This window comes from Vombatus ursinus, unplaced genomic scaffold (assembly GCF_900497805.2).
Source record: "Vombatus ursinus unplaced genomic scaffold, bare-nosed wombat genome assembly UNPS02014951.1, whole genome shotgun sequence".
NCBI classification, from domain to species: domain Eukaryota; kingdom Metazoa; phylum Chordata; class Mammalia; order Diprotodontia; family Vombatidae; genus Vombatus; species Vombatus ursinus.
Genome location: NW_020954729.1, coordinates 175,623 through 198,418, shown reverse-complemented (window position 1 = coordinate 198,418; position 22,796 = coordinate 175,623). Strand labels below are relative to the sequence as shown.

Sequence of the window (22,796 nt, the reverse complement as noted above, 5' to 3'; positions counted from 1 at the left end):
AGATGTGCAGACCTCCGAGGCATCATAGAGGGGTTCCGGAAGCTCTCAGCAAGGGGCTGCGGGCTTCCTCGGCTCTCTGGCCAGTGGGGGCACTTCCTGCCACGCCAGCACCAGCTCTGGGCTCGGTGAGTGTAGGGTGCTGGAGCTTGGGGCTCCAGAGGGCTGCGGGGGAGGAGGGGCGGGGCACCAGGGAGAGCGCGGAATTTGGGTACCATTCGCCAAAGTCTCCTCTCCCAGCTTCAGTTTCCACATCTGTAAAATGGGATGAGCTTGCATTACCCTCTTCTCCCCCGGCTGTTGTGGGGACACGTCCAATTAGCGTAGTGGGGGTGGGGGGAAGCGCTCCCAACTTGGGAGTCCCGGCACTTGAGTTCATATCCCGCCTCTGACAGTGACTACTTCTGTGACCTTGGGCAAATCGCTTAACCTCTCTCTTTGGGCCTCTGTTTCCTTTTTTGTAAAATTGAGAGAGTTAACCAGTGAGCCTCTAAAGCCCCTTCCAGCTCCAGATCTCCGATTCCATGAGCTTTATAACCTTTAGACATCGTGGAAATGTGAGCTGTTATTTCACAGCCTCTGACTTCCGCAGCCCGACCAATGCCTACTCATGCCATCTCCCCATCCCCTGCCTGTCCTCCTCGAGCCTCATTCATCCCTCCCCAACCCTGGATCCAAGCTTCCTGGAGGGGCGTGGGGGAGGGGAGAGGCAGGTGTCAATGTGCTGCGGTGGAAAAAATCCTGGCTTGGCCACCGTTTTCTATCTGGGACACCTGGGACAAGCCTTTACCTCCTTGGGTCCTGGGTTACTCATCTCTAAAAGGAGGACCTTTTCCAGTTCTGTATTTGTGATCCAATCAGGTTGTCACAAAGAAAAAAACCCTCCATTCCCCCTACACATTGTGTATGCATGCTCACTTCTTAATATCATAGGTGTAAGACTCTTGTCTGTATGTTTGCAGTTAGTACCTATGTCTGGTTGCTAAATGGCTGATGAACAGGTGATTAGGAAGAAGCAGAGTAGTGGATAGGTACAAATCTGTTTGTATCCAAGTGCATGAGGAGGCGGGATGTGTGTGGAATTCTGAGAGAAAATCAAGGATGCTTTAGTTATGGCCCTGGAAGGTGGAAGAGCCCTCAGGGCAGGTTGGGGGACCAGGCTGTTTGTGCCACTTGGAATCTCCAGCCTCCTTCAACATTCAGATCAAGCAGTATCTCCTCTGGGAAGCTTTGGTGACCACCCTCCCCGCCCCCACCCGTTCCCTTGTATTAGATGTTGAGATGTTCTTATCTGTGTACTTGTCTCTCCCAATAGAATCAAGCAAAGACTAGACTGCAGAGACTGCTTCCCTTCAGTCCCTTGTAGCCCCAGGGCATAGCCCACAGTAAGTGCTTAATAAATGAATGATTGTTTATTGACGCCTGAAATTTTTGTCCACGTGTCAGGATTTACAAAATGCTCTCCTTCCAACACTGTTATGAGAAAGCTGCTTGTTTTATCTCCAGTTTCAGAAAGGTTAAGTGACTCGCTGAGGATCATGTCGCCAGTAAAGGTCTGAGATGTCACTCGAACTTATGTCCTTCTGTTCTCTGGCCCAGGGCCTTTTCTAATGTGCCATGCTGACTTTCTTCCATCACAGGACCAACATTTTATGGTCAGGGGTATGCTGGAGCCAGCTCAGACTGGGAGTCGATTGTTAAATTTCTGTGTGAGCATTTTTGCCTCAGAAATCGGCAAATGCTACAAATCAGGGCTTAATGTATTGTTTTGTTGTTTGGGCTTAAGAAAGTGATAGAGGATGGGTCAGTAATGAAGATTAAATTTAAACCTGTGTTGTATATACATTTCCCCCCTGGAAAGCTTGTTGTAAACATTTCTCAGCACACCCCAAGGGGTACTTCAACTTCCATACCTGAAATTAAATTTACATTTTTCTTCTATTTGAGATACATGGTTAGGTCCTCCACTGTATCTCCACTCTTTGGGAAACAAGGCCATAAATTTACCCCCAGGTCTCATTTGCTTATGTTTCTTTGTAACTGTCTTCTAATTATTTTATCTATGTATTATGGAACAGGTTGTAAAAACCTTGAGGGAGGAGAGCAGGTCTTCTTTCCCTTCCTGCCCACCTCCTTGCTGTTAGTGTAAAGTAAGCCTGGTCACCTAGGGAGGTGCTCAGTAAATGATCATTCATTGGTCAGTTTCTTGTCGAATCAATCAATGCCTATTCTCTTATTTTGATGAGGGGCCATGGATCTTGGTGCCTGATATGCACCAGGCTGGGATCCTGGGCCTCTGGGATCTGGTTCTCTGACTCTTAACCTTTGAGCATTTTATGGGACAGGGCCGAGCCTCTTAGGTTGGGTCATAGCCTTGTGATCTTACAGTTTCTATTTCAGTGCCAACTCTGGTTCTTTTCATAGTGCCTGACTGGATAGAGCCTTGTAATGTCTCCTGTGGGATGGCTTGCCCTTGCATCAGATCGCTTTAAGTCCAGGTGGAAGCCCCTGAATGGATTTTCTTTGGGTTCCATACAGGGGAGCCAAGCAGGAAATGAATGGTGTAGAAACAAAAAGCGGAAAGGAAGCTTTGCTACAAACCAGTTTTCAAAAGTTAAGAAGACGAGATACTATCAGTATTGTCTTCCCCTTCCATACACATGCTGCTGTTCATTTTTAGGAGGCACATGGCAAAAATCTTTATTTCATATCACTTGCTGTAGCAGAGAAAATGACAAATGACCTAACCGCTCTCTTAAGTGAAGGTAATTAAACAGGTCCTTGTGAAGTTAGTGGGAGATGAGCCATTTCTGATTCAGCCTGGATAATTAGGACAGGTTGGTTTTTTTTGCCATCTTATATTAAGGGGACAATCCCTTCCCCCCAGTTCCCCAGCTGACAGTGATTAATGTTATTTAACTGATTCCCTCAGAATTGTAAAGTGTGTTTGTAACATGCTGTACATCCAGATTTGGTATTTCCTCAAAGAAACCATGTGAGATCACTAGGGTAGTTATCACTATCCTCATTTTACAGATGAGGAAACTGAGGCTCAGGGAAGTTAGATGACATATTCCAGGTAAAGCAGCTAATTAGTGGCAGCAGCAGGACCTGTACACAGTTCTTTTTCTTCAATAGTGAAAATGCATATTTTAAAAATAAGCAGGATCACTTCAGAATTTTTAATTTAATTTTAATTTACTTTTTAATCTATAGTAAACCAACATTAAATGGAGGCTTTCAGCTAAATCATTATGGGGCATTGGAATTTTATGATATTCAGCTAACTTATTCTTTGTCTTCCTTTTTACTTATAAGACTGGAAAAGAAAGAGCTTGCTTGCATTTTCATTTTCTCCAAACCTTCCCCCATTTAAAATTTTGGGATTAATTAGTTCAAAGGAAGAAAACATTTTTATTTCCTCTCAGCAGAAATGCTACTGCTTTTAAAAGCTGAATTCTTTATTTAAATAGCAGTCAACAATTTGCTGGTAATAGCTTTTCCTTAAAACATCATTAGGGAATACATTTTTAAAAATAATTCAGTCTTGCTCTTGAAAATTTTTTCTGGGTAGTATAAAAGAGGGAAGAGTGCTAGCCTGGGCCATAGCTGACTTTTTCCTAACAGTTGCAGATTGACCTTATTATAAGCTATTAAGGCTATTGTTGAGAAAATGAGCTAGAAACAGGACCAGGTGTGATCTGGTGGCAAGACTTCTGTACTAAGAGAACCATGGATGTTATGCCTCAAGTCCTATACAATCTGAAATCCTGATCGTAATTCTTTGGTAACATCTTCCAAAACCATGATTCCCAACTTTGGGGATGTGGTGTGGCGGGGAGTGGGGATGGGGAAGGGGAGGGGCCTTAAATCCTTGTGGTCACCAAAGCATTGTCATTTTCTAGATGGCCTAAATAATGCTGCTTTGGTGGATAAAATGCAAAGCCATTATTAATAGCACCTCTGACTTTGTAGTCGCTTTCAATGTCAGTGTCTTTGATCACTCACTGGATGCTGATAACACAACTACTGTCACATGGAGGACTTTATAAAGGGGTCCTTACTGTCTTTCTGGCATTTCCCAAGCTGAGATATATTTAGACTGGTTTGTTAATAATTTTCACTCCCTTCTCCAAACTTAAAACTTTGGGTTAAATTATTTTAAAACCTTTGTTTATCATATGCTGATTGCTCCATAGGTCATATTGCATTGAGTTCATGGGAGCAAAACCAAAGGCGTCCCCTCCTTTCTCATCCTTTGACTGCTTCTCAACCATCATCAAAGTCGAGCGAAGCTTTGGCAGCTCCAGGATCAGGACCTAGTGCTCCGCCTCAGGCCTGGGTCTCCACTGTCAGACTTCAGCCTCCTTTTGTTCCTTCCTTGTCTGTTTTGACTCTCTTCCTTTGAATCTGAGCAGTCCAAGGGTGAGGACACTTGCTCTCCATGTTTGTGCTTTGGAGGATCTTGGGCCCATATCTGTTCACCTTCTTCTACTCTCAGGTCTCATAGAAGAAGGCCATGTCTATTGTGAACCCTAGATAACTTGAGATGGTGTGAAGGGAAGGGCTGAGTGGTGTTATGATGGTTTCTTGTTGTTTTATATTTGGATTACTTTCAAGAATCAATCTATTTTCTCTTAGGTGATGTGCCTGCTGCTGCCAGGTGACTCGTTGTACCTCATTTGGGATCATAGAATCATAGATTTGGAGCTGGAAGGGATCTTAGGGGCCATCTAGTTTAGCCCCTTCATTTTGCAGGTGAGGAAACTGACGCCCAGAGAAGTTAAATGGCTTCTTCATGGTCGCCAATCTTGGTAAAATCAGAGGACGGTTAGAATTCTTTTTACGCTTTTTATTTTCTCTTATAAAAGCTTAGCACAGTACTGGGCACATTATAGGTACTTAATAACTGCTAGCTGACTGACTCCTTGACTGACTGACATAAATAGTGTACTTTAATAGTTTTGCAAACACTTATTTTTAAAACGATCTTTATACGCAGCAAGTTTACAAAGCAAAAAACCCACTCAGGTACAACTTAATACCTTTCTCACTAATCTCCAGAGATCCTCCACTTATTCAACCTCTAGTCTGATGTACAGAATGTAAATTGTATTTTCCTTTTAAACAACATTTGATTGATAGTCAGGAAATATGGAATTGAGTCCTGAACCTTCAACATTCTGGTCACCAGTTTTGCCAGGGGCAAAGTTATTCTTGGAGTCTGGCTTTCCTTTCCTGTATAGGATGATGGTCATGATGCTTAGGTTAGCTACCTCCTAGGATGTTGCAAGGGTCATATGGGCTAATGTAGGTAAGGTAGGCTAGGACTAGGTACCACACTTGGGATTTCAGTGGGGTATGGCCAGCTCCAGGGAAGTAGCCCCTTGGATTTCCTCTGCAAAGTTTCTGGGGCCTGAGAGGTGCTTCCTGTGTGCCACATGAGGCAACCCGCCCAGTGGGTGGCAAAGGCAGGACATGACCTCAGACTTCCCTGACTCGGAGGCTACCTCTCCAACCAGTACTCCACCCTGTCTCAACGTTGGTAAAATACTCTGTAAATATCAGCTATCGTCATTATCATTGAGAGGAAGTTTGGCATAGAATTGAATGTCTTTGGTGTCATGGCTCCCACTGGCAGGCTCTGAATATTTTTAAAAACTAAATTTCTGTTAGAGGTTAATGAAAATAAAGATTTTTTTTCTTCTAAGTTCAGTGACTCCCTGAAATCTAGCAAGGGGACTATAGATTCCAAGTTAAGAACCCCTGCCATAGAGGATGGGGAACTATCCTCAGAGTCAGGAATACCTGGGTTCAAGTTCTGTCTGTAACACATACTAGCTCTGTGACCATGGGCAAGTCACAGATCCCATTACTGCCCCCCAAGCAAGTCACCTCTAAAATTATAAATTGTAGAACAGTTGCTGATCAGCATCAGTCGAGAGGAGTATCTTCCTGGGAGTAATGAAATCACAGGTCTGGAAAAACAAAATAATTATGATGCTTTTAACTTAGGGTAAAATATATTTTTTTGCAATATATACACAGAACTAGTGGTCCGAGGTTCAGGTGACATTTGAAGCCCCTTCTTCCTCATTTTCTGTAGCCCCTAGCATCTACGAGAAAAGCCACTCACTGAATAAGTGTTTCTTTTTGAAAGAGAGAGAGAGAGCTTTAATCTTATTTAGCAGTGATTTTCAAATCCTTTTTGCCCCTAGCAAGCACAGGATCATTCATTCTTTGTTGTGGGATATGGCCCACTGAGCTTTGAAATTGTCATGTGCCGTTGCAAGGGAATGAGCTGTCCAGTTTGGGACACACTTTGAGGAACACTGTTGAGAGTTTGGGAGCCCACGACTCTGCAGATGACATTTTTCCAGGCAATAGTGAGCCATCTCCACCTTAAGCTTACAAAAATGTCTTTTCTCCCAAACAGCTTTTGAGACTCTTTTTCAGACAGAGAAGATTTGTTTTCATCTATTTTGGAAACTTGGCTCTATTTCATACTGTTTCTCTGAATTGTCACTTTTCGTGTTTTTGCATACAGGCCCCCACTCTCAACAACTTTGTTGGGGTCACCACCAAAAGCCCTATTTGAGTGTCTTCTCCATTGTGCCCCAACAATCCATTTACTGCCAATGGCCCTTGTTCTGATATTTGTTCTCCCATTGGCCTGGACCTTATTTAGGGTTATGTGCACTTGTCACTCATTGCTTGTGTATCTCTGTTCCTTTCCAGGCTCTTCACTAGTTGAGAATTTGACCTGATTGTCTCCGGCAATTACTATTTTTCCTTTTACTTATAGCTGCACAGCAGGTTAGTGGAAAGCAAGACTGTGCCCCTGTCTTTGGTTGTGAAAGTAGTGCTCATTCTTTGCCCAGCTTTTGGATGTGAACCTCTTCTGAATTTTTTTATTTGCATCAATTTTCTGCTTCGTTGTTGTTAATAACACCACCCCCCCATTCTTGTTTGTAATCATATCATCCCGCTTGTTGGTTGTTCCCAGTGATGCCTCATCATATTTCTCCTTTTTGTAGAGACTTTATATACATTTCATCAGCTTAACAACAAAAACCAACACTGAATTTACAACTGCTTTTGAGATTGAGGTGATTGAACAAATATTCCTGATTGGAATCAGTGTTAATTTACTCCGCATTCTGTTCTTTCTGTTTTACATTATTCAATGTAGATCTTTTTCACTTTCTAGCAGAGTTTTATAATTTTGCATAGTCTGAAAAATTGCTATTACCTTGTGTAATTTGTTGCATGTTGCAATATTTTTGTCCACTTGTGACTTTTAAATAGTGAAGGTGAAGTTGTCATCCTTGTCCTTACTCCTTTTTTGTTTTGAGCTTCTGTGGTCTTGGTATTCTGGATATCTCATACCCATTCTGATAATGTGGCTATTGATTATACTGTGTGCAGGTTAATGTTAAAGTAACACCTTGCTTCTTTGAGACTTAGCTGTCTGTCACCCTCATGTTTTTGGAACAGAGCTGAGAACTAGCAGATAGAGGAAAAAAAAGGCTTCCAGTTGTCACAAAATCCCTGCATTTTCTTCTCTTCTCATAGGATGACCCCTCAGCTACTCACTGAGAGCCTATTTAGTCTTATAGTCTTGATTTACACATACTTCAGAGAAGCTTGATTAGCTGTTTTTCCAGCCCTCAGCAGATCACAATGGAGGTGGGGACTGTTAAGAGGCAGCCACACTGAGTAAAAGTGCCAGTGCCAGGGAGGGGAAAAAAAAAAACCAGAAAAACAGATGCAAATACTCACAGATGTCCTGTGGAGCCATTTAATGTAGAGGCAGTCAACCCCACACAGCATAGTAGATCTGGTGACATCACTGTACTACAACCCAGTACAGAGTCAGGGTCCTTTAGAAGAGAGTTCTACTTAATGTGCTCCATTTAAGAAGGCACACAAGAGTGTCTTCATTTTACAAAGATTGCCGTTCAGAAAGCTGAAATTTTTAAAGGTTGATTTCTAATATGGCTTGACACTCAGGTATCTGGAACATCTAGCTAATCTGAATGATTTGGCTGAAACTTTTCTGTATCCTTTGAACAGCTGTTCTGCTTTGTCAAGCCAATTTACTTAATGGATTAGTTTTTCTTTTCCTAAGATGATCTTTATTAATGATCATCACTGGTCACTGATTTATTGTAGGGTTCTCCATTTCCACGGGTCCCTTGATCTCTAGAATGGTGACTTCATATGAGACTTAAAATTGGGAATCAATTCATCATTATCTTTTGTTTCCATGAATGATTTTCTCTTCATTTTGAATGTTTTGTTTTGCCTAATAAAATCTTTTATTCATTTGTTCAATTTTATAAAGAAATCTAGTGGGATTTTTATTGGAAATGTCAAAGAGAATTCTGTCGTGTAATCATTTCTTTTGCCCGTCTTTATTGGCCTATATTCATTTAGATCAAAATAGACATCATTCAATATATTTATTCATTCCCTTTATACTGCTTGATATGCAGAAGCCAACAAGTTTTAGCATTTTTAAGAATTGCCTTAAATGGGCATTATGCTATTTCTTTGGGGGACAATAGTACCTCTGATTTTTCCAGAATTATTTTAATGAAATCTAGTAGTTTCCCTGTATGTTATATGCTATAGATTTCCAAGGTTTTAAAGGAAACTTTGTGCTGTCCTCTACATCATTTTTAGCATATTTATGGTATTAAATAATTATCTTTTATATGGTTATTAATGGTTAATAGTTATTATTTTTCTTTTAAAAAGATTTTTAGTTCCCATATTTCTTTGTGACATTTCATGTGCAGTAAAAAGCTGGATTTGGAATCAGATGATCTGGGTGCAAATCTAAGCTCTGCCACTTGCAACCTGTGTGGCGTTGGGCAAGTCATTTCATTTCTGTTCCCTCATCTACAAAATGAGGGTGTGGGCTACATTACCTCCAGGGTCCCTTTTAGTTCTAAATAAGAAGTCATTTTCCTTATGTTTAGTATGACTTTATTAGCCTTTGTGGTGCCCTCATTTCAGAAATAGTATTGACTTTTGGGCACTGCCCTTGTATTAGGATATTGTAAAATGGTCTATAATGTTGGCATGATTTTGAAAACATTTGAGAGGGAAGAGGGCTCTTTTCTTTCCTGTGACTGCTTCACTTTCTGTAGTAGGGATACTGAATTTTTTTATGCCTGATCCGTTAAAGTTTGGCACTCCAGGCATCTGGGAATTTTTAAATTTTCTCATATTCTACCTCAAAGGATATACACACACACACAGAGTCTCAGTCTTTCTCTTTCTCTCTCTCTCTCTCCCTCTTTCTCCACAAACATATATACATATATGTACATACACATACATATACGTATAGACACACAGCAAGAGAGACTCTTTGTGTGTGTGTGTGTGTACAGACTCTGTGGATGTGTCCTAAAAGTCTTAGTGTTATTTTAAGCCTTAATAACTTAAAACGGCACTAAGACTGTTGAAACATCTGAACAAGGCTTTTTAATTTTTTAAAATTACTTTGCTTCCTGGTAGGATCTTGTCTCTTTACTAATATTACTTTTCCCTGTTCTCTCTTTTCATTTTTTATAGTCTGGCCCAAGGCCCATCTGCTTGTTTCAGTTTTTCTCTCAAATGACCAGTGCTTAGATATTTCATTCTTTTGGCTACTGCTTTTTTGGAGGGTTTAAATTGCTTGATTTCTGCTCTAATCCTTATTGTATTCTGTTGGGTCTGGTAGGGGTGGAAGGGGTTGGGGGCAGGGTGGGGTGTTAAAGTAGTTATTAATTTTCCAGGTTCCATTTCCTGGGTTAGATGGTGTATGCTTTTTTTAAAAAAAATTTTTAATACTTCTTCCCTTAGGTCTGCTTTGGCTGCTACCCTTAATTGGTGGCTTTACGTCTGGTATATCATTCATTGCTTTTACTGTCTCCTGTATTTCCTTTCAGTATAAGCAGTTATTTCAGGAGTGATTTTCTCAGTTTCTGTGTGTATTAGCTATGCTGGACTTCTCCATTTTTCCATTGTTAATGATACCATGCTATGAGTTAGCAAAAATGCTAATTCATAGGTGTCTGTTCTTGTACACTTATTTACTGCCTCCTGATCCATGACCTATTTCAGGCAAAGTTTCTCAGGGTACAGAGAAAGATTTGCCTGCTCTCAATGGGTTATCTAGATAGTCTGACTAGTACTTGGTGTAATTCAAGAAAAAATAATTTAATTTTAATAATTAAATAATTAATTTTCAAGTCAGCAAAGTGCTATAGATAATCTTTTCAACCTATGAACAACTTTGGGAGGTAGGTGCTATTATTATTCCCCTTTACAGATGAAGAAACTGAGACTCAGAGAGGTATCGCACAAGTAGTAAGTGTTGGAGGTAAGGTTTGAACCCAAATCAATGGCCAGTGGATAGAGTGCCAGCCCTAGAGTCAGGGGTACCTGAATCCAGTCTCAGATACTAATCTATGTGTGACCCTGGTCAAGTCACTTTACCTTGTTTACCTCAGTTTCCTCATCTGTAAAATGAGCTGGAGAAGGAAATGGCAAAGCACTCTGGTCACAAAGAATTGGACATGACTGAAATGACTGAACAGCAACTTCTTGATCCCACATCTACCATGATCCACTATACCAGGCTACCTCTCTTACTGTTTTTGATATTTGCCATTTACTAGACTTGTCTAATAGCAGGGTATCCATATATCCTGGTGTTATTTATTGTCTTACCCATTATTTTTATAGCCAGTTTTAATAGACATTCTCTCCAGAATTTGGAGGACTTCTCATCAGAAGCAGAATGACTCCATTTATTGTTAAGTAGCACGTTCTTCATCTTGTGACTTTTTTTTTTGCTTTAAAATAATTCTGATGTGAAGTGTGTATACCTGCTTTTTGTCTTTGTTGGACTTGAAAAATGAGAGGCTCAAAGGAGGGTGGCCTGCCTTTTGAGTTAGAAAGCTCTTCATGGAGCTGGCAAAGAGGTGGTATGTCAAATGGGTGACAGGAAGATAAAAAATGTCGTGAGGCTGCATTTCTCTAGGCAGATGGGTGGCCTTACCAATCCAGGCCAGATTCCCTAGTTTCCATGGAAGGGACTGCTATGTTGCTATTTGGAAAAGGATAATTGATCGCCTATTTGGCGATTTTATATCCTTTCATATGTCCCTAAGCTATTTTAGTGGTTTAATCATGCAAATTAAAATAATTTCATAGGATTTTCTATTTGTTATATGAAATTAGTCACCTATTTTCCCCTGTTGACCTGATTTTTTTTTAGCATTGAAAAATTCCCTCCTGGAATGTTGCTCCTTCTTGCATGCCTTTGATCTTGACATGTCTTTGCTCTTGGCATGCCTAGCCAACTCCCACTCATTCTTCAAGGCCCAGCTTGTGAATCTTCCTTTGCAGGTAGCACCCAGCTACTCGTGGACTCTTGGTGCTCATTGTCTCAATCATTGGGCATTTAATCATGCAGTGCTTTGTGACTTGTCCTTTATTGCTTTGTCACTAAACTTTTACATTGGTATTTCATTTTTGGTGAATTTATGCTTTGTCTCCTGAAGTATGATGTAAGCCCCTGAGTCTAGCTAGTGCTTTGAAGTTTTTTTTTTAATCCACTCTTCAGACCTTTTACATTTCATTGTATCATGAAGTTCTTTTACAATTAGTGAAACAACCTTGTGTTCACTTTTGCTTCCTCGTCTCTCCTCTTTCCATACCAAACTTTTTTTATTTTTAACAGTTTCTGTTGAGGGCACCAGCATCCTCTTAGTCACCCAGGTCAATAAGCTCAGAATCATCCTTTACTCTTCCCCCCTCACTTTCCATCTCCATTTAATTATTTGCCAAATGTTGTGTTTGAGTCTACCTCCCCAAAGTCTCTTGCCTCTGTCACCTAGCTTAGAGCCTCATGACCTCTTGCCTGGACTATTTCAACAGCTTCCTAATTGTTCTCCATACTTTAGACTCTCTTGTCTCAAGTCCATTCTTCGTACAGCCATCAAATTGCTATTCGTAATTAATCCATAGGTCTGACCATGTCACTCCTCTGCTTAAGAATCTTCAGTGTATGTGTGTGTGTGTGTGTGTGTGTGTGTGTGTGTTTTCCCTCTGATTTCATTGGTGTAGGGAACTCTGGGTGAAGAATTCCCTCTGTATGTGCTCTGCATTGTAGAGTCTTTTTTTTTTTTTTAAGTTTTGAGGCAATTGGGGTTAAGTGACTTGCCCAGGGTCACACAGCTAGTAAGTGTCAAGTGTTGGTCTGAGGCCGGATTTGAACTCAGGTCCTCCTGACTTCAGGGCTGGTGCTCTATCCACTGCGCCACCTAGCTGCCCCCATTGTAAAGTCTTAGAGAGTTGCTTGGGCCATATAGGAGTTGTGACTAGCCCAGGGTTACATCCACAGCCAGTAGGTGTCAGAGAGGGGACCTGATCCCCCCTCTTCTGGATGACAAGCCCCCTCTCCATCCTCTAGGATAAAATATGAGCACTTCTGTCAGGCACAGAAAACCCCTCCCAGTCTGCCTTCCACCTACCTTTCCCGACAGTTCACATTATTCCACTTTATATACTGCTTTCTACCTAAAGTGGCCTATGCTATTTCTTGACCCTGCTAGGAAGGTCATAGCCTCCCTCCATGCCCTCACCAAGGCTGTCTTCCCCACATAGAATGAATGCACTCCCTCCTTGCCTCAGCTTTTTGGAAGCCTCAGCTTCCTGCAAATCTCACCTTCTATGTTCTGGGCTTTTCCCAAGCCCCTCAGTTGTTAGAACACTCTCTTTCCTATAATTACTTTAAATTTACTTATCTTTGTCAATATTGTATCCCCCCAGTATAATATTCACTCCTTAAGGGCAGAGACTTTCATTTTTGTCTTGGTTGTGCTCGCAGCAACTTAGACTTTTTGGAGGTGAAGACCTGTGATTTCACATATGTGAGGGAGCTCCTACTGTGAAAAATCCCTTCACCACATAGATTAGCAAATTATCTATACTCTGAGTTTTAGAGAATTGCCTACGGGTCCTAAGAGGTCAAGTGATCTGCCCAAGGTCACAATGCTAGTAAGTGTCAGAGGATGACTTCACCCAGATCTTCCTGATTTAGGCTGGCTCTCTATCACCATGGCACTCTGTCACCATGCTGCTTCTAGCCTGGTACATAGTAGACCCTTAATATATCTGTATTGAATTATTAACAATGCTTTCATTATACAAACAATCTATATAGTATCTTATTGTTCTCAAGCCCTTTTCTGCATACAATCAATAAAACACATTTCATTTGTGAATAAACTATACCATAATAATTTAGGGGTATGGAAGCTTGCTCCATGAATCTTACCATCCCTCACCTTATGACGAGCCTTCTGATGGTGAGCCTGTCTGAATTTAGCTAGACTGGTTGGTCATTGAGGAAATGACAGAGACATATTTGTTGGCCTCGATGAGGTGGGCCCCTTTTCTAGAGCTTCTCCAGTTTGGTTAGACTTGCCAGAGGCTTGGCCTCTGCTGGTGTAGCCTCCAAGACCCCAGGATCATCTCTAAGCCATCATGCAATATCAGAGAAGAACTTTAGTAGGGGGCAAACAAGAGTCATCTCTTAATTTGACTCGCTTTTTCTTCTTCCTATGAACAGAATATGCAAACAACTGCTGTAGTATCTAGTCTACTCAAAGCTTCCATTCCCCCTTCCCTTTTATATGTTTATTACAAATGCTCCTGTGAATCGAAAGTCTTTTGTTGTGCTATTGGGTGGAAAGTGGGCCTCAGAGTCAGGAATTGCTGGGGATCGAGTGCTGTTTGTGAGCCTCAAGCACCTTTCCAAGACCCCCCTCTGAAGTTACAGATTGGTGGCTAGGTATGTTTGTGTGAGTGCAGCTGAAGGCTTGACCACACTTAGCAAACTGAAGCTTGACATAGCCATAGATTGTAAAGTGTAAAAGAAAACTTGTTCACCCTTTATCCAGCCTGTTTTTATGATTTAATTGAACCATGGAGACTGTAACCAATTTACCAGTGTGGTTGTTGAGAGGTCTGGGACTATACTGGTTACACAAGATGTGTGTTTTTAAAGATCTTTTCTTTTTCCTTAAAGATTTTTGCCCTATTTTGTTTGGCTATTGCTTCATTTGGGTTGTGCTTCCATTTATCATTTCTTCACTCACCTGCTCATTTTCCAGAAAATTTGTGATCATTTCCTTTGGGGCTTTCTTGCATGTCTGGTATTTCTGTGAAGTGGAAGAAACTTCTCCTTGGCTGATTTTCTAAGTTCTAGGGGTTTTCAATTGCTATAGGATTTTTCATTGCTGATTGCTTAGGTTAAAGACATTTTTTCCTGCTTTCTTCCTCTTTCTTGTCTTCTACTTTCATAAGCTACTTTGCTGTTATCTCCATCTGCTCTCTGCTGAGCTCCAGTTTTGTTTGCATTACCAATTGCTGGATGTCCTATAGGCATATCAAACTCAGCATGTCTAAAACAGAACTCATCTTCCTTTCTTTCTTCCTTCCTCCTTTCCTTCCTTCCTTCCTCCCCTCCCTCTCTTCCCCTTCTTTCTTTTTCTTCCTTCCTTTCTTTCTTCCTTCCTTCCTTCCTTTCTCTTTCTTTCTTTCTTTCTTTCTTTCTTTCTTTCTTTCTTTCTTTCTTCCTCTGCTCTCCTCTCCCTTCTCCCACCCCCTCCCCCAGCTTCATCATGAAGTGCTTACTCTGTGCCAGGCACTGTGCTAATAAGTGCTGGGAATATAAAGAAAGGCACAAATACTCTCTGCACTTTCCCTGGGTAGAGCTTGGTTATCTCTATATTTGTTTGCTTGTTGTCTCCTCCATTAGATTGTGAGCTCCTTGAGATCAGGTCTTTTGCTTCTTTTTGGATGCCCAGTGCTTAGCACAGTGCCTGGTGCATAGTAGGCACTCTGTAAATGTTTATTGACTGACTAATGAGGGAGACAACATGTAAATAGGTACATGCAAGAAGGAAGGTAATCTTAGAGGATAAGGCCCTAACAACTGGAGAACAGAAAAGGCTTCCTGAAGATGATGGGATTTTAGCTAAATCTTTTAAAGAGTATTTCTTTTTATCCCAATCTTCAACACCACCAAATAAAATGGGCATAATAGAATAGGAAGAAAAGGCTTACATGAAAGTGCAGAGAACCTGCTTTTCTTTTGAAGTTATAATAAAGTCAGCCTGCAGCTGTTAAGCAATCCTGCACATTTCTACTTCTTTTCGGCCTTTCTTCTATTTTTTTCTGCACATTTTAAAAAAAGATACCTCCATAACCCTGTTTTCTTTTTCTTTATTTTGCTCCCCCTTCTTTATCCTCCCATTAGAAAAAGAAAAGAAAAACAAAGCCCTTGTCAAACAAAGCAAATTCCCATATTAGCCATGTCTGGAAATGTATGTCTTATTCTGTGCTCTGAGGCCATCACTTCTCTGTTAGAAGTGGGGTAACATGCTTCATTGTCAGTCCTTTGGTTTATCATTGCATTAATCAGAATCCTCAAATCTTTCAAAATTGTTTTTCTTTATAATGTTGTTATTGTATAATTTATTCTCCTGGGAGAACTCATTATCTTCCCCCCAAACCCACCTATCTACAGAACTTTCCTATTTTTGTTGAGTGTACCACCATTCTTCCTGTCACCCAGCCTCACAACCTGGGGCTCATTCTAGACCTCAGTCTCCCTTACCTCCATTTCTGATCAGTTATTACTTCTTGTGAATTCTACCTTCATAACATCTCTTCCATCCATCCCTTTTTCTGCACTTCCACAACCACCACTGTAGTTCGGGGCCTCGTCACCTCTTACCTGGACTACTGCAGTGGCCTCCTAATTGGTCTCCCTGCACCTGCCTCTTGCCTCTCTATTCCATCCTTCCAAGACATGCCAGAATGATAATGCTACAACACACGTCTGACCATTTCACTCCCTCACTCAAGAAGCTCCAGTGGTTCCCTATTATCGCTTGGATCAAATATAAACTCCTTCATTTGACATTTAAAGCTCTTCACAATTTCACTCCAGACTCATTACATGTTATGTCTCTTCAGGCAGTCTACATTCTAGCCAAACTTGCCTGTTTGCTGTTTCCCATTCAGGATGTTCCATCTTTTTTCTCCTTGCCTCCACCTCAGAGCCTCTAACTCCCTTTGAGGCCTCCTCCTCCATGAAGCCTTTCCTGTCCCCCCCCCCGCCCCAACACCTCGTTTCTACTTCGTATTTATTTTGTATCTACTTATAGAAATTCATATTGTCCCTTGAGAGAATGTAAGCTCCTTGAGGACAGGGACTGTTTCATTTTTTTCTTTAAATCCTGGTGCCTTGCACAGTTTCTGGCACAGAATAGGCACTTAATCAATACTTATTTATTGATTGATTTGGCTGATATGATTTCAGGTTTATTCATTGTTGCTTTTAAGATCTTTCTTGTGATTTCTTAACTGTGTAATTTAAACATTTGATTCTTTTAAATCTTGCTTCTCAATACTTTGGGCCTTTCAGAACTTCTTGTTTGAGCCATTTTTTCCTTTTCTCATTTGTTTTTGGTTTCTTTCTTATAATAATTACTAATAATATAGTCTTTGGAGGAATCTTTCTCTTTTTTGCTTCTCTCTTCTCTCTCTCTCCCTCTCTCTTTCCCTTTCACCCTCCCTCTCCTCCCCCCCCTTTCTCCTTTCCTTCTCTTCCCTTTCCTTCTCTCTCCATCTCTCTGGTCTTCCTTTTGTTTTCTGGCCCACTTCTTCAGTTGTTTAAGGGAGTTTCATTGGGTTAACCCATGTTGCCTTGTGTCTTGGCTCCATCAATAAACAACTACATTTAAAGCTAAAATTCAACAAGGCTTTTGAACAGTGGTTTAAAGTATTTTCATCAAAGAGCCCAAAAGGATTCTATATCTCGTTTGTGGGAGACCCACAGGGCCGGGTTGGGTCTCACTCATGGCTTTATTCACTTTTCTTAGCTTTGCCTGTTCCCCAGAGTCTAACACTTTCCCGAAAGGGGAGCACAGGAGCGGAACTGATGGCAGCTCTTCTTCTGACAGCCAGGCCCCAGGTGAGCTGTGCTTCTCTCTTCCTTTTTCAAGATGTGAGAATATTGGTATTACCTGAGGATCATGCATGGCTCCTTCACTCAGCATCTCTTCCTGTGCGGTTGAATCCAGTGACCTGAGCCCTAGTTCCCTCTCTTGGAGTAGAGGACATAGCTATTGTTACTGGCACTTCGTGAATTGGAAAACTGTGTTTCAGAATTGTAGAGAATTTGGCAAGTTTGTAACAGAACCCAAACTGGAAGCCAGGCTTCGTGACTTCTGGTCAGGTGTTCTTTGTACTGTCTCATGTAACTTAGGTTTACTTGTCCCTATATTTCTACCCTCATGCTCTCCCTCTCCCCAACTCCCCCTCCCCAGCGTGTGAGTACTCGCGCGTGCGAGCGCGCAAACACACACTCACACACACGCACTCCAAATCCTTAGCCACCTTGCCCTAACCCTTCTGGGGCTGCTCACTTTGTCCCTAGTCCTGGGTCAGGCTGGTGGGATTATCCATGGGGGCAGCAGGAACCTTTTCTTTTAGGAATTGGTGACATTTGAGGATGTGGCCGTGTATCTCACAAAAGAGGAATGGGGGCTTCTGGACCCTGCTCAGAGGAGGCTCTACAGGGACGTGATGCTGGAGAATTATGAGAATGTCATTTCACTGGGTAAGGACCCCCTCCAGCCTCACCACTGGAGGTACCATCTCTTCTTTGGTTTCCTTTTTTGTTAACAGCTGTGTGTATAAATGTCTGGGAAAAGGGGTACCAATAATCCTTCCAGTCCAGGAGTCTGCCTTTGGCAACCAGAGGTACCAGGGGTTAATGGGTAGGAATGTATAATAGTTTTTCTCCATGATATGGACTACTGAAGGTTAGGGATAATCCTAAATCTCCTTAGCTAAAAACATTAATTATAGACTGTTTTTTTAGACTTCATAAATAATTTTGAAGATTAAATGGCAAGTTTGTTTCACTTTTGTTTCAGAGGCAGGTTGGCATTATCTTGTTACTGTGGCCTCTCACATTGGTTGGGTAGATGAGATGCTAATTAGAGTTTGGTCACCACACCCAAAGAAAGACACGGAAAACCCATAGAAGATTCCAGGGATTCAAAGGTGTTTGCTTTTGATTATGACCAAGGGATGTGGCGGTTTCCACATGAGAAGTGACTTGGAGAATTTTTAGGAGATAAAAGGTAGTAGGCAGAAATAGGACGTGATTGAAGATTATAAACCATGAGAGATATGAATAGAGGTGCATGGCTTCATTCTCTAGATCCTATAATGCTAGAATGAGGCTCTACTCCCTTTCTTCTTAGTTATTAAATTTTTTTTCACTTATTAAGCATTTTTCTCCCTCTTACTCACCTCCCCACTGGAAAAAAGAAAAACAAAGCTCTTGTAACAAATGAGCAAAGTCAAATGAAACAAGTTATCTAATTGGTGGTGTCCAAAAACATAGTCCTCGTTCTGTACCCTGAATCCACTGCCTGTTGAGAGGTGGGTAGCATGCCTCATTATCAGGTGTCTTGAATTATGCCTGCCCCTTGAGTGGTCAAAGAGCTAGGTCATTTGAGGACAAACTAAAGGAAGTAAGGACTGCTTTACATCCAACACTATTACACTGAATGCTTTTTGAAAGTCCACAAACTTGAATTGAATTTTTCCTATATTCTTCTGTGTGTAAAGTAGGACTTCCTTTTGTCTTAAAACTTGCTCCTCTCTTTCAAATTTAAGGTAGAGTATCCCCCTTTTCCCTTTGATAACATCCCCTATTGGGTTTGCTCTTCAGACCAAAGAAAAATTATCTTTTTAGTGTCTTTGCATGAGGGACACAGTTACTTCTCCTTAATCATCATTATCGTTGACTTCCTTAGTACCCTTTAGTCTTTTTCCGCTTGTGTGTGGTGGTGGTGGTGGTGCTGGTGCTGGTGCTGGTCCTGGTGCTGGTGTTAGTCCAGGTGTCTCTGAACTGCTCACATTTAGAGTCAGAGAACAGAGAGGCTTTTCAGATCATCGTCCTGGAAGGGCCTATAGACCTTATCTCATTTAAGCCTCTCATTTCACAGAGGAGATGGAGGCTCCGAAAGGGTAAGTTATTTGCCTGAGCTTCCACAACTGATTGGAACCTGGATCTCTTAATTTAAAGTACTCTGCTTCTTCTGCCGTGGAGTCTTTGAGACATTGTTAACATTTTGTTATTCAATTAATTTCGTGGGATGGTGACGAGGTAGTGTGGTGTAGTGGATAGAGCACGGCCTTGGAGTTAGGAAGCCCTGGGTTCAAGTTCTTCCTCTGACCCTTGCTGGGGGCTCTATGTTGCTGGGCAAGTTACTTAACTTTTCAGTGGCCCAGGTAAGTCTCTTCAGTTTCAGACCAAGTGCTGACCTGTGTTGGTAGAACCCCAAGTTTCCTAAGCCCATGAAATCTCAGGTGGGATGGTTATCCTGAGCCCAGTTAACTTTAGGTTCTAGTAGCAGAGAGGATTCTTATGGTAAACCTTGCTCTGGGTTGGTATTCTTCATCTGGACCTTCCTAGTCTTCTCTCTGTAAAATCCCTGAACACAATCTGGCTGGGATGGAGCTCTGGGGCAGCTCTGGGTTGGTCCTAAGACCAAATGGCCACATGTGGCTTCCTTTCCCATGAGCAGGATTTCCTGTTTCCAAACCTGACCTGATCTCCCAGCTGGAGCGAGGGGAAGTACCATGCTTGCCAGATCTGCCCAGAACTGAGGTTCCAGAGATCCATGGTGGTGAGTGAATACACAGCAGTCTAGTTGTTCAATGGGATGGGGTCAGTTGTTTGATTTATGTATTATCCTGGTCTCCTTGATGCTGCTTTGATCTGTCCAAGTGAAAGGTGTCATTATGCCTAACGGTGCTTTCCTTTCCATTTCTTCTTCTGGTCATCTGTTTCTTAGACCCCAGTGGTTGCTATCCCATACTTTTCATTCCATCAGAGAAAAGGACTACCTCTTTCCCCCAATTTTGGAGTGTTTGGGGAATATACAATTGATGCTAGGATAGATGGAGCTTGTCTGGGCTTGGATGTAAATGTCTGAGCTTACAGATCAGCCTTGTAAAAAAGAAACTTGGGTTAAATATTGTCTCATTAGGAAAGGCATTTTTTGTAAAAGTCATTTATGCATTAGGAAAGAGCCTAGCTATTCCACCTATGGTAACTAGATAAATAGATGGATCAGGAGAGCTTCCTATATGCCAGGCATTGTTCTAAGAGCTGGAAGCTAGAAGCAAGCAAGACAGTTAATACTAAATTACATTGGACTGAAGCTCATATTTCTTAGTTGTTAAAAAAACCATCCTTGAAGTCATCCCATTATAATAAAGGTTATTTGTCATTGTCTGGCTGATGGTCTTGCTAATGCTAGATTTCTTTTACCAAAATGGAAGAAGGGTTCTGGAAGAGATAAACAGAGGTTGCAATACCCAGGGTGTGGCATCCAGGAGGGCAGAGCTCTTGCTTTGTCACCCTCTGCTTTGTGGCATCCTGTAAAAGGGATCCAGTGATCCTGGGGCCAGCAGTGCTGGCACTCTTGGAGTCCATTTCATCCCAGATGCTCCATTTCTTTATCCCTCTACTAGCAGTCATTCTCACCCTCCCTGGCCACTCCTCTCTTCTTGACCACAGCTCCGGGCCCACTCGCTCTCTTTCACTGCTCCTTCTGTTACTTCTCATTCTCCCATCTTCTCCTGTTCTTATAATGCCCACCTTCTTTGATGGAGCCACCTCTTTTCTCTACTTCCTTTGCCATTTGTGCAGCTCTTATGTCTTCATCTTCTCACCCACTTCTCATCTGCTACCTTCAGAGTTGTATTGAAGTCCTTTCAAAGACACCTGCCTCCAGTAGGCACTCATTTATGGAATGATTCTCACACTCTATTGATCTGGGTATTTTCTATTTATCATTTCAGCTAAGAGCTCTGTGACTGAGAAAGAGGCATCTATTCCACAGCAGGAAGTTGGTGAAGAAGTGAAAACCCAGGGAATATTATCAGCAGGCTCCCCAAAGGGGATTCACCAAGACTGTCTAGTTGGAGGCCGCTGTGATGTTGAGGGCAGTTTAGAGTGGCAGCAGGGAAACCCTGTAGGAGATAGGGCTCAGCCATCTGATTCATGTGGCAGCCTCACAAATAATTCAGACTTTCCAAAACAGCACCAGAGACAGGAGCAAAGGGTCGAGAAGCCCCATGAATGCGAGGAATGTGGGAAAGGCTTCAGACTTAACATAGAACTTATTCAGCACGAGCGAATACATAGTGGAGAGAAGCCCCATGAATGTGAGGAATGTGGGAAAGGCTTCAAGGGACACTCAGAGCTTATTGAACATGAGAGAATTCACAGTGGAGCAAAACCCTATAAATGTAAGGAGTGTGGGAAAGCCTTCAGGAGGAGCTCAGGACTTAGTAGACATAGGCGAATTCATAGCATAGTAAAGCCCTATCGATGTAATGAATGTGGGAAGTCCTTTAAGAGGAGTACAGGCCTTAGCCAACATCAGAAAGTTCATAGTGGAGAGAAGCCCTATGAATGTAATGAATGTGGGAGAGCCTTCAAGGTTAGCACACACCTTATTCGGCATCAAAGAATTCACAGCGGTGAGAAGCCTTTTGAATGTAATGACTGTAGAAAGGGCTTCAGGGAACATTCAGACCTTATTAAGCATCAGAGAATTCATACTGGAGAAAAACCCTATAAGTGTAGTGAATGTGGTAAAGCTTTTCGGGGGCAATCCGGCCTTCTTGAACATCAGAGAATTCATAGTGGAGCAAAACCATTTGAATGTATTCAATGTGGAAAGGCATTCAGAAGGAGTTCAGAGCTTACCAAACATCGGCGAATTCATACAGGAGAAAAACCCTATGAATGTAAAGAATGTGGGAAGCCTTTCAGGCAGAGTTCAAGCCTTTTAGAGCATCAGAGAATTCATACTGGAGAGAAACCTTATGAATGTATTGAATGTGGGAAAACCTTCAGGGGACCTTCAGACCTTATTAAACATAGGAGAATTCATAGTGGAGCAAAACCTTATGAATGTAATGAATGTGGGAAAACCTTCAGGAGGAGTTCAGGTCTTAATCGACATCGGAGAATTCATAGTGGAGCATCACTCCATGGATGTGATGAGTGTGGGAAAGCCTTTAGGAAGAGTTCAGCCCTGTACAGACATCAAAAAACTCACAGTAGTTAGAAATCCAGTGAAAGTAATGAGTTTGGGAAGACCTTCAGAAAACACTTGGATTTTGTTAAACATTAGTTAATAGTAAAGCAAACCCCTGTTGATGTAATGAACGTAGGAAAGCTTTTTGGAAAAGATCAGGGCTTAGTCAATATTGGGGAATTCATGTGTAAGAAAAACCTAATGAATTTTGGTTAACTGTTATTTTTACTACAGTCTTATGGACTATCAGTGTATGTGTTAGTGTGTATACTGATATACATACATATATATACATATATATATATATATATATATATATGTCAGTATATATACATCATCAGAAAATTCATGGTGGAGTGAAACTTTGTGAATGTAATGAATGTGAAAAACTCTCCAGTCAGAATGTAGGCCTCAATCATATTAGAAAATACAAAGCAGAAACTTTGGACAAGTATATGAAAGGCTGCAGTGAGTCTTTGCAGCATTGTCATGCCTTGCATACCCACAGGTCTAATGACGATAATTCATATTCACATAGCACTTTACAGTTTATGAAGCACTTTCTTCACTACAGCTACAATTGAGCCA

At 41.6% G+C, this 22,796-nt stretch overlaps 1 protein-coding gene across 1 annotated transcript; it reads left to right on the top strand.

Annotated features, from left to right (window-relative positions):
• The first annotated feature begins 2 nt into the window (after positions 1 to 2).
• Positions 3 to 22,417, top strand: LOC114030258 (zinc finger protein OZF-like). Its single transcript, XM_027845062.1, has 5 exons — positions 3 to 125; positions 16,973 to 17,047; positions 17,569 to 17,695; positions 19,680 to 19,781; positions 20,962 to 22,417. The coding sequence occupies exons 1-5, from the start codon at positions 3 to 5 to the stop codon at positions 22,236 to 22,238; spliced, it is 1,704 nt and encodes a 567-aa protein (XP_027700863.1). The 3' UTR covers positions 22,239 to 22,417.
• Positions 22,418 to 22,796: the final 379 nt, after the last annotated feature.